The sequence below is a fragment of the Canis lupus genome, chromosome 25 (assembly GCF_003254725.2).
Source record: "Canis lupus dingo isolate Sandy chromosome 25, ASM325472v2, whole genome shotgun sequence".
NCBI classification, from domain to species: domain Eukaryota; kingdom Metazoa; phylum Chordata; class Mammalia; order Carnivora; family Canidae; genus Canis; species Canis lupus.
Genome location: NC_064267.1, coordinates 6649438 through 6664301, shown reverse-complemented (window position 1 = coordinate 6664301; position 14864 = coordinate 6649438). Strand labels below are relative to the sequence as shown.

The 14864-nt window shown below is 35.7% G+C and overlaps 2 protein-coding genes across 8 annotated transcripts in view; one reads left to right on the top strand and one right to left on the bottom strand.

Moving 5' to 3' along the window:
• Positions 1–3279, top strand: part of LOC125753680 (uncharacterized) — a 43050-nt gene extending 39771 nt beyond the window's left edge. The window contains exon 3 of the mRNA XM_049101461.1: positions 2768–3279. Within this exon, the coding sequence (XP_048957418.1) occupies positions 2768–2865 (98 nt within the window). The 3' untranslated portion in view covers positions 2866–3279. The remainder of the gene's footprint in view (positions 1–2767) is intronic.
• STARD13 (StAR related lipid transfer domain containing 13) overlaps positions 1–14864 on the bottom strand; it is a 511253-nt gene that overhangs the window by 431766 nt on the left and 64623 nt on the right. The window lies entirely within an intron of this gene.

Here is a 14864-nt window from a genome sequence, read left to right as displayed (position 1 = left end):
CATTTCTTCAGCACTCTTAACCCCAGACTGCTGTTCAAACTTTTCCTTGCCTAGACCAGTATTTCTCAAACTTCAGTGTGAATAGAAATTACCTGAGTATCTTGTTGAAATGCAGATTTTGATTCAGTAGGTCTGGGAAGGAGCCCAAGATTCTGCATTTCTAACATTTCAGCCAATGCAGCTGATCCCCAGACTATAGTTTAAGAAGCAAGGTTTTAGACCTACGCTTTCCAATACAGTAGCCATTAGTTACTTATAGCTATTAAGTACTTGAAACATACTAGTCTGGATTGAGATGTGCTGCAAGTGTAAGATACTCACCAGATTTTGAAGACGTAGTTTAAAAAGGAAAGTGTAAAGCATCTTGTAATTTTTACGCTGATTACGTGTTAAGATAATATTTTTAATAGATTGGGTTAAACACAATGTACTATTAAATTCAACTTCACCCATTTTTTTTAGCTTTTTTGATTGACTATCAGAAAATTTAAATTTGCATATATGGCTCACATTGTATTTCCATTGGACACTGCTGCTTTAGTGAACTCTCCTGAATCTTCTCCACTAATACAAATGTTATTTACCTTTAAGAACTAACTCAAGTCACCCTCCTCTAGTGTCTTCCTTGTCTTCTCACCTCAGGTGATGTCTGAAGATGTGGTCCATTTATCCTTTAGCATATATTGCCTTGTGTTGCTAAAGGTCACATATCTACATCATGAGTTCCTGGAATTCTAAGCTTATATATCATTCTTCCTTGTATAAGATGATATTTATTTCCTCCTTGTATTGATTGCCCCTTTTACCACCTAAAAGTTCTTGATGATCACCACTGAATAAATTTTTTTTTTACCACTGAATAAATTATGAACCTGAAAGACCCGCTATGACTTTGTATTCCTCAATGTGCTTAGCACACTGTATTTATTTTATTTTATTTATTTATTCATGAGAGACACAGAGAAAGGCAGAGACATAGGCAGATGGAGAAGCAGGCTCTATGCAGAGAGCCCGATGTGGGACTCCATCCCAGGACCCCAGGATCATGCCCTGAGCCAAAGGCAGACGCTCAACTGCTGAGCCACCCAGGCATCTCAGTCCACTGCATTTTATTTTATTTTTTTAATTTATTTATACAGAGAGAGAGAGAGACTGAGAGGCAGAGACACAGGCAGAAGGAGAAGTGAGCTCCATGCAGGGAGCCTGACGTGGGACTCGATCCTGGGTCTCCAGGATCAGACCCCGGGATGCAGGCGGCGCTAAACCACTGCGCCACTAGGGGGTGCCCGGTCCACTGCATTTTAAAAAGAAGGGTTGCTAGTGAAGTATGGGTCAACCCCAGCCAACCTCAATGCATTGATCACAGTGTTCTTGGGCTGCCTGACCTGCTGTTCTCTCTGCTAAGGGAATTCTAGTAACTGTAATAGAAGCCTAATCAAAACATAATTAGGAAGGCAAACTGCTGTAAAAAGCCATCATATAATGCATTCCAACAAGAGATTTGGGATTATGTGCACCATTGCTTTCCTCCTTTAGGATAATTAAAAGTTCACTGAAAGAGAATTACTTAAAAACAAAGAAGGTGACTGCTTCTCTTTCAGTACCATCATCATTATTGAAATGAGGAACTTGAGAAGGCTCTTGGCTTGAAGTAAGGGGAAAATTCCCAATGTTTCGTCAAACAGGATTTAAGAAGCATTTACTCATCTTCAATTTGAGATTCCAGGATCACTCTCCCTTTGTGTTAAACGTATTGCCTGGTAAATCTCCATTCATTCATTCATTCATTCATTCATTCATTCTTTTTTTAAAAAAAGATGTATTTATTTGAGGCAGGGGGAGGAGAGGGAATCTCAAGCAGACTCCACACTGAGTGTGGAGCTTGATGCAAGGCTCCATTTCATGACCCTGACATCACCACCTGAGCCAAAACCAAGAGTTTTGGTTAACTGATGCTGAACTGACGGTGTCACCCAGGTGCCCTGCATTCATTCATTCTTTGCTCACTTGCTCACTTAACCCACAGGGTCACTCCTTCAACAAGAGACTTGCTGAGCACCTACAATAAGCCAGGTGCTGGTGACGCCAGGATTCATAAGGCAGTCCAATGTTAGACTTGGACACAAATAATATCTTAAGTAAAATGCAGTTTCCAGACCATTCTTTTGTCCTACTAATTACTGAGTTATATTTGGTAATTTTACTTTTCTGACCAATTATTCATTCATCAGGATCATTAGTAGTTGGAAAAAAATAATTTTAAGTTATTAAAGCATTTTGAAAAGGCATTAAACATATCTAGTTTTGAAGATGCTTTAAGGGCTTAAAAGTATTTTTTCCCAAACTGCAATTTATTTATTTATTTATTTATTTATTTATTTAAATTTTTATTTATTTATGATAGGCCACACAGTGAGAGAGAGAGAGGCAGAGACACAGGCAGAGGGAGAAGCAGGCTCCATGCACTGGGAGCCTGACGTGGGATTCGATCCCAGATCTCCAGGATCGCGCCCTGGGCCAAAGGCAGGCGCCAAACCGCTGCACCACCCAGGGATCCCCCAAATTGCAATTTAAATTAAAAAAAAAAGGTTCTTGGCACTTGTATAACAGAGCAATGTTATGGAAAAGAGTTCCTTACAATTTAACATATGTGACTTTTATAGTCTAATTAAGTTTGAAATTTTGTATTCATTTCCTTTTTAAGATTTGCCTGGCTCCTGTCAGTAACATTGTCCTTCAAGAGCTTTCTTACTTGTTCTCATTTCAGCCATCCTACTGCTACAGAACTTCACTGCAGAGGTATTAGGGCAGAATCCATGTCTCCAGAATTCTGGCTTGTCATTCACATGCATCCATGTGCCTTAATTCCAAATGTGAAGTTCCAGCCAATAGGGAGTGTCTGGAATAACACTGGAGTCTTTTTTACTTTAAAAAAACTCTCTGTTAAGAAAAAAAGAAAAAAACACCCCACCAATTCTCTTTGTTCAAACTTTACCTTACTTATGTTCAAAAGAAGGGATGAAATGTCAATTTGAAGACTGATTTTCAATAAAAATGTTCATCTGCATGCATTATATGCATGTATCAGTAGATTGTGGTGGGATCATATATCTCCTACTAGAATATATAATTTTGGGAGGAGGGGACAGGGATCTTGTCTTTTCCATATCGTCCTCAATAAGGTTTTCTAAATTGAAATAGTATCTATGACAACATAAGTGAGGCATGACAGAAGGGAGAGGCATTTGTATTTCTAAAGCTCAATTACCACTGTCATCAGAACAAATTTAACAATCTTTTTTTCCAAGAAAAAAAAATAATCTATTTGATATCCCACTGTAATCATATTCTGTGAGAAAAATGATTTCGTTCGTTTTTCAGAAGCCACATGTGGCTGTGTGTATGAGGAGCTCCCTGTAGTCAGACTCCACATATGATAGTCATTAATCTAGTGATGACACTGGAACAGGAAAAAGATTAATTTCTTGCCTTGAGATAGATGGAGAAGAAAAAAAAGGAAACATAAAATCTATTATTTGGACAGCTTTAAGCTCTGACCTACTTAAGAAAGCTAATGCAATAGTGATGTTCATTCATTAATTAAAATTCTTTTAGTATGCATTTCCTATTAATTGTGTACTTTATATTCATATTATACATTAGGCTTATATGTCCATATTACTAATTTTAGTAATTAAAGATCCACCAGCAGCCTGCTGGTCTTCAGCAACATGGTTTTGAATCATAGGAAGCCAATATGTGGTATATAATGTGTCATCCATGCTGATTTTTTTTCCTCCCCCAAACTTAATCAGCATTAGTTCAGTTCACTTTATTTTAGTTAAAAAGCAGCAAAGCCAAATGGCTTGGTACTTTTCATTAGCTTTGAGACCAGTGGATAGATTTTAAAATTTGGCATTAAAAGTTGAATTTTTAGCTCTTCATACACATGGATCAAATTTCCTTGATGGTCAAAAAATAAAAATCAAGAAATATTATTCAAAATATGAGTTTGCATCAGTATTTAAGCCATTGCATTATGTCTTATGTTTAACCACTAGTTTTTGGCATCATTTACCCAAAAAAAGCCCCAAAACATAATTTCAGACCCGAGATCTGGTGGGACTGGGAGTCATGATTAGAAAAAGACCCTGTATTGCTTAGGAGATTGTCACTGAAAGAGAATTCTACAGCCTCATGTCATGCCCTTGGATCAGGGATCAATTGTTTATAGGAGAATAGGAGATTCCAGACAGAGATGCAGGTGTGAGCCCAGAGAATCCAACATTTTGGAACTAGAATGTTTTTTTGAGGACTTAAATTTTTTTTTTATTTTATAAGAAGAACAACAATGAAGTTAAATCCTTGCTTAAGATCACAGGAATTGTTCATAGCTAGCTCCTGGTTCCTCCCCAGGCCAATTTTCTGGCACCAGAATACACTGAGAAATTAATAAACTTAATGCATCGAAATAGTTTTATTTGGAGAGGGAGGTGTTCAACATAATTCAACAAACACTTATTGAATACTTCCTACTGAGTAGGGCTAACGCAACTCTAAAGCACCAGACCTTTCAAACAGCTCTTCCCATGTGCACACTGGAGTGGATCAGAAAGAAGGAGGAAAGCTAGACTGGGGGTGTTGGAGCTTCAAACTTCTTGGGGAGAGGATGGAAGGACAGTGGAACATAAGGATGGTAATGGGCAGCTGAAAGAGGAACGGGAAGAAGTCTAGAGTTGCTCAATGGTGCAAGGGGTTCATATGCTAGGGCTGAGGACCTGATAGCCTAGAAATATGGCCAATGACTTTCAACTAGATTGGGAGTGATTCTTTAAACTCTTAACCTGAGCCTTCCCATCCAGTCTGTACCCACAATACCCACAATCTCCAAACTCTCTCTTCTGTAATAACTAGACTCAGCGAATATTCATCTGTGGATTGAACTCCATGCCAGAAAGAAGGATTTAAGGAGCCATGCACAATTCTTAGGGGTCACAGCTTAAGTTACTACATTTTCTGAACTTAAGCCCCAAATAACAATAACAGTTTCTCCCTGGTCCTGAGACCAATTTATTTAAGCTGCCCCCCACCACATGTGTCCTATTATCTGGAATCACCTGTCCAGGGATATCTCATCTCTAGAGAAATGACATCTCCCATACCCAAGTTTGACAGAATTCCCAGGGGCAGCTGCCTGGGCTCTTCACATAGCACCTGCTTCTAATAATGTCTTTCATCTAAACACAAAGATGCCCATTATAATCTGAGCCTCGCAGAAAAATCATGGGCTTTAGATTCAGGAAGATCTGCCTATCCAGCACCACTGGAGGTCTCATTTGAAGTATTGTCTCTGCCAAGACTCCATCTACCTTAATTATCTCATTTCTGGTTGCATAAAAGCTAAAATAACCTCTAGGACTATGATTTGCTAAAGCAGTAAAAGTTAGAGTTTGCTTTTCACCAAGTATTACTAATATATTAGGATCACTTTTTTCAATTAGTTTTTACATTGTAATAAATATGCATAACATAAAATTTACCATTTTAACCATTTTTAAGTGTATAGTTCAGCAGCACTAAGGACTTTATATTGTTGAGTAGCCATTGCTACCATCCATCTCCAGAACCAACTTCTCAAACTGAAACACCATATCCATTAAACACTAACTCCCCATTCTCCTTTCCTCATAGCCCTTGGCAACCACCATTCTACTGTCTCTGTGAGCTTGATGAGCCTAAGTAGCTCATAGGAATGGAATCAGAGGGCGCCTGAGTGGCTCAGGCAGTTAGGCATCTGCCTTCTGCTCAGGTCATGATCCCAAGGTCCTAGGATTGAGCCCCCACATCGAGCCCCACACCTGACTCCTTGCTCAGTGGGGAGTCTGCTTCTCCCTCTCTCCCTCCCCCTGCTCATGCTCTCTCTCTCTCTCACTCTTTCTCAAATAAATAAAATCTTTAAAAAAAAAAAAGAATGGAATCATATAATATTTTTCCTTTTGTGACAGACTTAGTTCACTTAACATATTGTCTTCAAGATTCTTTCATGTAGTAGTGGGTACCACAAATTTATTCCTTTTTAAAGTTTTTTTTTTTAAGATTTTATTTATTCATGGAAGACACACACACAGAGAAGGCAGAGACACAGGCAGAGGGAGAAGCAGGATCCATACAAGGAGCCTGATGTGGGACTTGATCCCGGGACTCCAGGATCAGGCCCTGGGCTGAAGGCGGCACTAAACCACTGAAACCCTGGGTAGCCAGGGATCCCATTAAAGTTTAATAATACTTAATTGTAAGTAAGTAAGTAAAAACACATTTTGTTTATCCACTCATCTGTCAATGCACACTTTGACTGTTTCCATCATTTAGCTACTATGAATAATGCTGCTATGAAAATGGATGTATAAATATGTCTTTGAGTCCTTGCTTTCAATTCTTTTGGGCATATACCCAGAAGTAGAATTGCTAGATCATATGATAATTCTGTTTAATTTTTTTGAGGAACCTCCAAGCTGTTTTAAAATTACTTTTTAAGTCTGATGTTGAACAATAACATTTTGCCAACCTCACCTCTTCATATATATATATGTACTTCAGAGATAACAATAAAATGAATTTGAATGCATGTGTAATAATCGGGGTTTCAAGAGAATGTTATTTCATCATCTATTAAAGAGAGCTTAAGTGTGTTGAAGTTTGGGCAAACAAAAGTGCATGAGTGTCAAATAAAAAGTGCATGAATGTCAAATTAAAGCCTCTATCCAGTAAGACCTGAATATATGGATTATCTAGAGAACATGTCACCTATGGAAATTCACTAAATGAGTTTCATAACTTCTCCCTGTCATAATATAATGTTTTGGATAAAGATATGAGGAGTTGAAATAAAATGGATCACTAGGTTTAAATGGTTTTTAAATAGACAATTTAAATTATAATGAAAACAGAGTTTGAAACACTATAAAATTATGAAGGAAAGTATTAATATATAAAGAGTTATCCTTAATTTCAATTATATCTAAGTCTTTCTAAAAATAGTAAAGATTTTCAGTCTAAGATAAATGACACATGCATGTATAGATGGAATCTACTTTAAACACATGACTTAAATGTGTACTCTAAAGAATAGATTCATTTAGAGGAACTAAATACCTAGTTACAGCTTATTACAGAATAATAAACCAGCCATTTGGAAAAGCCTTGTTGTGTCAGCATGATACGGATTTTAAAAAATGGCTAGATTTTAAATCCCAGTGATTTGGGGATCCCTGGGTTGCTCAGTGGTTTGGCACCTGCCTTGAGCCCAGGGCATGATCCTGGAGTCCCAGGATCGAGTCCCACATCAGGCTCCTTGTCTGGAGCCTGCTTCTCCCTCTCCCTCTGCCTATGTCTCTGCCTCTCTCTCTCTCTCTCTGTGTGTGTGTGTGTGTGTCTCTCATGAATAAATAAATAAAATCTTTAAAAAAAAATCCCAGTGATTTAATCATACCCTAAACTACTCTCCTACAAATTCCTGCAAGACAGCTCTGTTAAAACAAAGAAACAAACACAGGTTCTAGCTGAGTTTCTACAAATTGTGCTTATACTATCATTTGAATAGCCAATCCTTTATCCATATACTGTTCATTGTTTAGATTGTATTTCTTTCTGAGATTTGTAGCTTGAGTTTGAAACCAGATGCTCTTCCAGGTATTAATCAAGTGGCTAAATTCCAAAGACCTCAGCAATTCACCATATAATGTGTGAATTATTTTTTCTAGGTTATGATATATTAAGCTGACAGTTATTGTTATCATTAGGATTGCTCGTATATGGAAACAGCATGTATTCATCACAGAACACTGATAAGTTGTATTTATTTTAATCATCTTATTTCAAAGGCTAATTGTTAGTGTTTTTATCATTCATATTATGGACATAGGGCTCCAATAAAAGAGCTAAATCATCAAATTATATTTTTATTTATATCCTATTTAAAAGTGCTTTATTCTATCAGGTGCCTGGGTGGTGCAGTTAAGTGTCCTACTCTTGGTTTCAGCTCAGGTCAGGATTTCAGGTTCATGAGATCAAGCCCTGCACTAGGCTCAGGACAGAGTCTGCTTGAGACTCTCTCTCTCCTTCTACCCCTCCCACTCATGCTCTCTCTCTCTCTCTCTAAAACAAGTAAATAAATTTTTTTGAAAAGTCTCTTATTCTATAGACTTCATTACATCATGGTTTAACTCATGAACCCAAAGATGTCTGTAAATGTCTGTAACCTTTGTATTATTACTGATACTTACTCTGTTTCACATTCTTGGTTAAAAGAAGTATCAAGAGTCTTCCCACTTAGTCATACCACCTTTATTCTATGATGTTGTAGGTAGTACAGTAGGCATTGCTAAAACATATAAATCAGGTTAGATTCATGCTCAAAACCTAGTCAGGTAGAAGTTGAATGAATGTCAATGATCATTAGCTGATAGACTTTAACTATGGTCTATCTATGGCCAGAAGAATAAACGAGTGTCTGATTAATGCCATTTGTTCTACACCTTTTCTTCAACAATCTGCCTTTTACACATGCTATCTTTCCACTGAACCCCAAACTCTAAGGCACTCCTGAAATGGCCATCAAGGGGCTCATGATCTTTTCTACCCTGGCTGATATCAATACCCTTTTCTGCTAAGCCAGTACTCACAGAGTTTCTTGACTTTGACCCTCAGATATTCTGTACCCTATAACCTACTCATATGGCCTCCTTCTAATTTTGACCTCTCTATAACTATTGCACATAAAACACCAGGTTTGATGGGTGTGCAGTGTCCCCAGGGCCATTTGGTTTGATGATAGAAACAAGAGGATGAAGGATAGAAGACCAAATTCTGATTCAAACTGTCTTCAAATGTCTCTGAAGGAAAACCCAGTGTGTGTCCTTAGTCAGGCTCCACCTCAAATAAATGATTTCTGCCCATTTAGCTCATTAATATCTTTTTTTGTTCATTCATCTATCCCACTAATTGTATATTTTTTTTAAATCTTTTTTTAAAATTTTTATTTATTTATGATAGTCACACAGAGAGACAGAGACAGAGAGAGGCAGAGACACAGGCAGAGGGAGAAGCAGGCTCCGTGCACTGGGAGCCCAACGTGGGATTTGATCCTGGGTCTCCAGGATCGCGCCCTGGGCCAAAGGCAGGCGCTAAACTGCTGCACCACCCTAGGGATCCCTGTATATTTTATTATAATTATTTGCTTATGCATCTATCATCACTATTAAAACCAAGATCTTCAAATGTAGAAATAATGCTGGTATCAAAGTTTTAGCTTTTCCATAATTTCCAACAATAATTTCTACCTCCCCACATAAACATAATTGATATTTTCTCAGCCTTTCACAAATAATGAATAAAGACATTTTTAGAAACACTTTGCTAATTTTTAAATTGAACTGTAACATATAATATAAGTTTAAAAAAACTTCATCTGAAATGCAAAACTTCATCTGAAGACCCAGTGGCCCCTGTGGTTATACTTTAGCTAAAATCAAATGACATTTTAGAATTTTAGAATACCCTTAAAAAAAAATTCCTACTCCTTTTAATCTTTTATGGACACTTCTCTAGTTTCATTAGCTACTTAACGGCATTATTCACCAATTACCTTATCAATAATCAAGAACTTCATTCCTAGAAGCTCAGGTGAAGTAAATTGGCTCTACCCTCCTCATTAAGCTTTCAGAAGACGCCTTAGACAAAGAATCCTACATCACTGTGCCTTAACAACCATAAACATTTTCCCCAAGCCCTTTTTATGTAGCAATTTAGATCAAAAGCAACAAAGCTTAAGAAGGCAGTGTGGCAGTGATTACTGAACTAGCAATGAGATAGGGAGAGACACAGAGGCATAAGGATACATACACAGAGACAAAGAGGCAGAAAGAAGACTTTTCTTTATAATTAGAATGCAAGCTAATAAACGTGGAAGGAATGGATAGAACTAAAAAAAAATCATTCTGCAATTCTTCATTTTTTAAAAAGATTTTATTTATTTATTAATGAGAGAGAGAGGCGGAGACACAGGCAGAGGGAGAAGCAGTCTCCATGCAGGGAGCCCAGGATCACGCCCTGAGCAGAAGGCAGACGCTCAACCACTGAGCCACCAAGGCATCCCTGCAATTCTCTATTTTAATAAATCATTCCAGCAATAACAGGGTAAGCAAGGATGCTGAAACAATTTGGCCTAAAGATTGTCATGAAACTGAATGTTCACATGATCTCAAAGATTCATAATGCAGATTATTTACAAATTACAAATTGAAATGTACCCTGACATTTGGGAATCATCTTAACTAGGTGATCAGACAGCCTCACCAATAGGAAAATCTCCTGACTTTATTTGCTACCTGATGTGATGCAATAAATATACAATATTACATATATAGTTTTTTTGCTAAAAATCTCATCTATGTCAAATTATGAAGAAACAGTCATAAAAATTCAGAGTGCATTCTGAATGGAACATTTGAGAAGATAATGATCTGAACTCAAAAAGTCAGTGTCATGAAAGGAAGAAAGAAAGAAAGAAAGAAGGAAAGAAATATCAAAAGCAAATGTAGGGGGATGCCTGGGTGAAGCAGTCAGCTGAGCATCCAACTCTTGTTTCTGGCTTAGGAGTGATCTCCAGGTAATGAGATTGAGCTCCAGGTCAGGCTCTGTTCTCAGTGTGGAGTCTGCTTGACAGTCTCTCCCTCTCCTTCTGCCCTTCTTGCTCATACTCTCTCTCTCTCTCTCTCTCTCAAATAAATAAATCAATCTTAAAAAAATGTATATATGGTGCAAATCTTGATTGGATCCAAGATTTTTAAAACCTATGAAAGATAGTATTAAGGCAATTGAAAATATTTGATTATAGACTATATTAGATGATAATCCATTTAATTCTCACATGTAGTTGATGATATTTTGGCTAGAAGAATATATATATGAGATATATAATATAAAAGTAAGAAGTCTTTATTAATGAGTTGCTAATTCTTCAGTAACTAGTTCAGCATAAAAATGTATATTTATATTTTATATATGAGTATGTAGACATATATATGTGGATATATATATCTACATATATCCACATATATAGAAGAAAAGCAAAAAGATAAAATGTAAACTTGTGAATCTAGGTGAATGGTGGTATATGGTTTTCATATTTTATTTTTTCAACTTTTCTGTAGGTTAATTTTTCAAAGTATAAAGTGTGGGGAAAAAAGATGCAAGATGTCAACTTTTGGCCAAGAAGATTATAATCAATTAATATTATAACAAAAATTACAAATTAGTCTAAAGAAAAAAAAAGCCTGGTTTCTCCTGGCTCTGCCTTTTAATAGGTGTGGGATCTTAGATGTGTCACTTAGCTTCGAAAGGAATCTTTCTAATCTATAAAGTAAGGAGATGATGTTCATAAAGAAAGGACAAAGAGACCAAAGATATCCCAAAAGCTGTATTTTAATATCTTCCTTTATGTACTATGGTACAAAAGGGAAAAAATGCTGAAATTATTATCACTCTCTTCTCCTTACTTTTCTCTCTCATAAGTAAAATGTGCATCAAAGGAAAATGTGACTAATACCTTTTATTTTTCAATGAAATGAGAATTCCACTACTCTCATCTTGTGATTGATGATTGCCACGTATACCTCAGGAGACTCTGGAAGGTTTAAGTGGAAAAACTAGAAAATTGTCACCCTTAATGATCATTTCTATTGTTGCATCACAATAGAGAATAGGGTTAAACTCAATTAACCATTTTTTCCCATGTTTCAAAGAATGTTTTTTATTCTGCTGTAGCCAGTAGACCTTGATTTCTGTTGCTAGGAAACCTGGAAGGCTCTTTTAGTCCTCATGGAAACCATGCTTAATGCAATCACTTTGGCTGATTATTTACTGGCTGTTTGGCATGATCCCAACTCAAGGAAGGTTTATTTCAAACCTTTGCAAAGTAAACAAGTAGGGCCAAACTGTGCTAGTGTGGGAGCCTACAGCAGACTGCCCCAAAATATGCCAAAATGGCATATGGATTATTTTGAGTTAAAGTTATTACTTAGGAAATAGCCAGGGCAAAAATACTCAGACCCTCTTTTGTCTCCAGAATATAAGAAAAAAATCTTCCATGTGAAAGGTACCCTCTCTGCACCACGAGGCAGAGAGATAGCTTTATGATCAGAGAGAAGGAATTTAGGGTTGAAAAAGCCTATATAAGCAAACCTTGTTACTTTTACTAATTTACTACCCAAGTCCAAATTCAGTTTAGAATTCCTTTCTAATTAAAGTTTCCAAACATAAGTTTTATCAATGCCTCACAGATTTATGCTTCTTTTTCTATAAACTACAAAAGCTGCCCACCTTGGTCACTTCTTAGGTTCCATAGTACGTACAAATTAAATTTGATTTTCTCCAGTTAATCTCTTGCATGCCTCTTTTTCTTTTAGATCAGCTAGAAGAATCATGAAAGATAGAGGAAAATTTTTCCTCTTCAATACTAGCCTTTGTGAAGTGCCTCAGGGGCCTTTTGGGGGTCAGAGAAAGTAGAAGGACAAAGGGGCAATACCCCTCTCTCCTTTAAGAAGGGCAATTCTACTTTGATCTGCTTTAATGTTAGGCTTCATTTGGAGATAATGAAAGAAAAAGTTTGAGAAGTCCTGATTAATCTACAAACAAACAAACAAACAAACAAAAGTCTCTAAGAACTAACTTGCCCAAAGTTATCCAGCTCAAAAAATCCAAGGCTGTGGATTAAGCTGGTTCCTCTGACTTTAAATTTTTCCATTCTCCCACACTTCCTTTTGCTACAATTGAGCAAACAATTTAACTATACATACAATAGCAATGTTTAAAGATATTATCAGAGTATCATGAACAATGCTCTACACTAATGCATTTGAGAAGTTTGACAAATGGATAGTTTTCTGAACAGTGCTACTTAAAGTGTGGTCAGCTAACTGGTCTGCAAACTGTTACCAGTCTGAGATGAAGTAAGTACAGAAATTGAGAGTAAGTACTTAGAATCATTGAAAGCATTTTTTTATATCGCTGCAATATCCAAGCACCTAATTTCATATTTTACAAAAATATTGGTCTGCAATAAATTAAGGAAGTCTTAGAAAACTATGACTTAACAAAACTGACTCAAGAAGAAATAAAAAGCTAAACAGACCTACAGCCATTTAAAAAAGATGGATTAATGGATCAAAAACTATCCCCCTAAAAATCCTCCAGTCCAAAATGGTTTATATGCAAATTCTCCCAAGCCTCCACTGAATGGATCATATCTATTTTATATAAACTCTCCCAAAGATCAGGACAACAGGAAAAGTAACCCAATTCATTTAATGAAGTCAATGTAATCTCAGACCTAAACTAGACAAGGACAGTACAGGGAAAAACAATAAAATCTTATAGTCCAATCTTTCTTATGACCATAAGTACAAAAACTCTAAATAAAATAATAGAAAATCAAACCCTGCATATATTATTATTAAGTATTAATTTAGATATCCTATTAATATGTCACAACATCGACAGTTTAGAGGGTGAAATAACAAATCATTAACAGATGAAGAAAACCAAGGATAGAAAAACAAACAAGCAAAAATTCGTGAAAAGAGAAAAATTACTGGCCCACTAGAAAAAAAGGAACATTTTCAAAAAGTATCTTTTAAATCTGTCATAAATGTCAATATTGAAAATAAAACAAAACCATGCTTTTTAAAATCAGTAATGAAAAAGATTTCCAGCTATCACTGTTTCTTCTTGCATGGTGCAGATTGAAGGGAGGAGGAGGGAATAGTTATATTGAATAGAAAGGCAGAATAAAACTTTAATCATTGACATTACTGTCCACATAAAAATGCCTAGAACTTATGCAAATTATTAGAACAAATAAGGAATTTTGGATTTTTATTAAAATACTATGTATAATACAAAATTTTATTATATTTGCATATATATTGCATATATAAAAATTGCATTAGTATAAAAAGCAACACATAATTAGATAATACAATTTTAGAAGATATAATTTATATTGGTAACTAAATTGATAAGTTGTCTAGAAATAAATCGAATAAAAGTGTGCAATATTTTTAAAAGAATTATAAAAGTTATTTGAAAGACATAAAAAACGACTTTATTAATGGAGAGATACATTATCTTCAATATTATAAAGATGTCAGTTCTCTCCAAATTAATTCATAAATTCAATATAATTACAGTCCTCTTGTTGCCAAGGATTTTTGAGGATCTGGACAAGCTGATTCTGAAATCTTAAGGAAGAGTAAAAGGCCCACAAAAGCCAATAAAGTCTAGGAGAAGGAACAGTAGGAAAAGGAAAAGATGAAGGGAAAAGATAAATAATTTGTTCATAATAAGACTTTTGATAAAATTATTGTAATTTTAAAAGTATGGAAAAATTGATCAATGAGAGCCTTCTAGAAATAGACCCACAAATACAAGGAAATTTGTAATATGACAGGGGGTATTATAAATCAGTGGGGAATCAATGAATCATGTGGGATAATTGATTATTCATATGGAAAGAGATAATATTAAGCCCTTACTTTGTTATAAGCAAATTTACATTCTCGGATGGCCTGAAGACTGAAATGAAAAACAAAAACAAAACTAAAACCTTAGAATAAAGCTTGGAAGAATCTTTAGAATACAGAACTAAAGAAGCATTTTCTCTTTTTAAAAAACCACAAAGTACTAATAAAACAGAGAAAAATGACTTAAAAATTTAACTACATTAAAAAATAAATTTTAGCCACATTAAAAATTAACATTTACTGGAAATGAAGTAAAAAAGGAGTCACAGACTGGGAAAATCCATG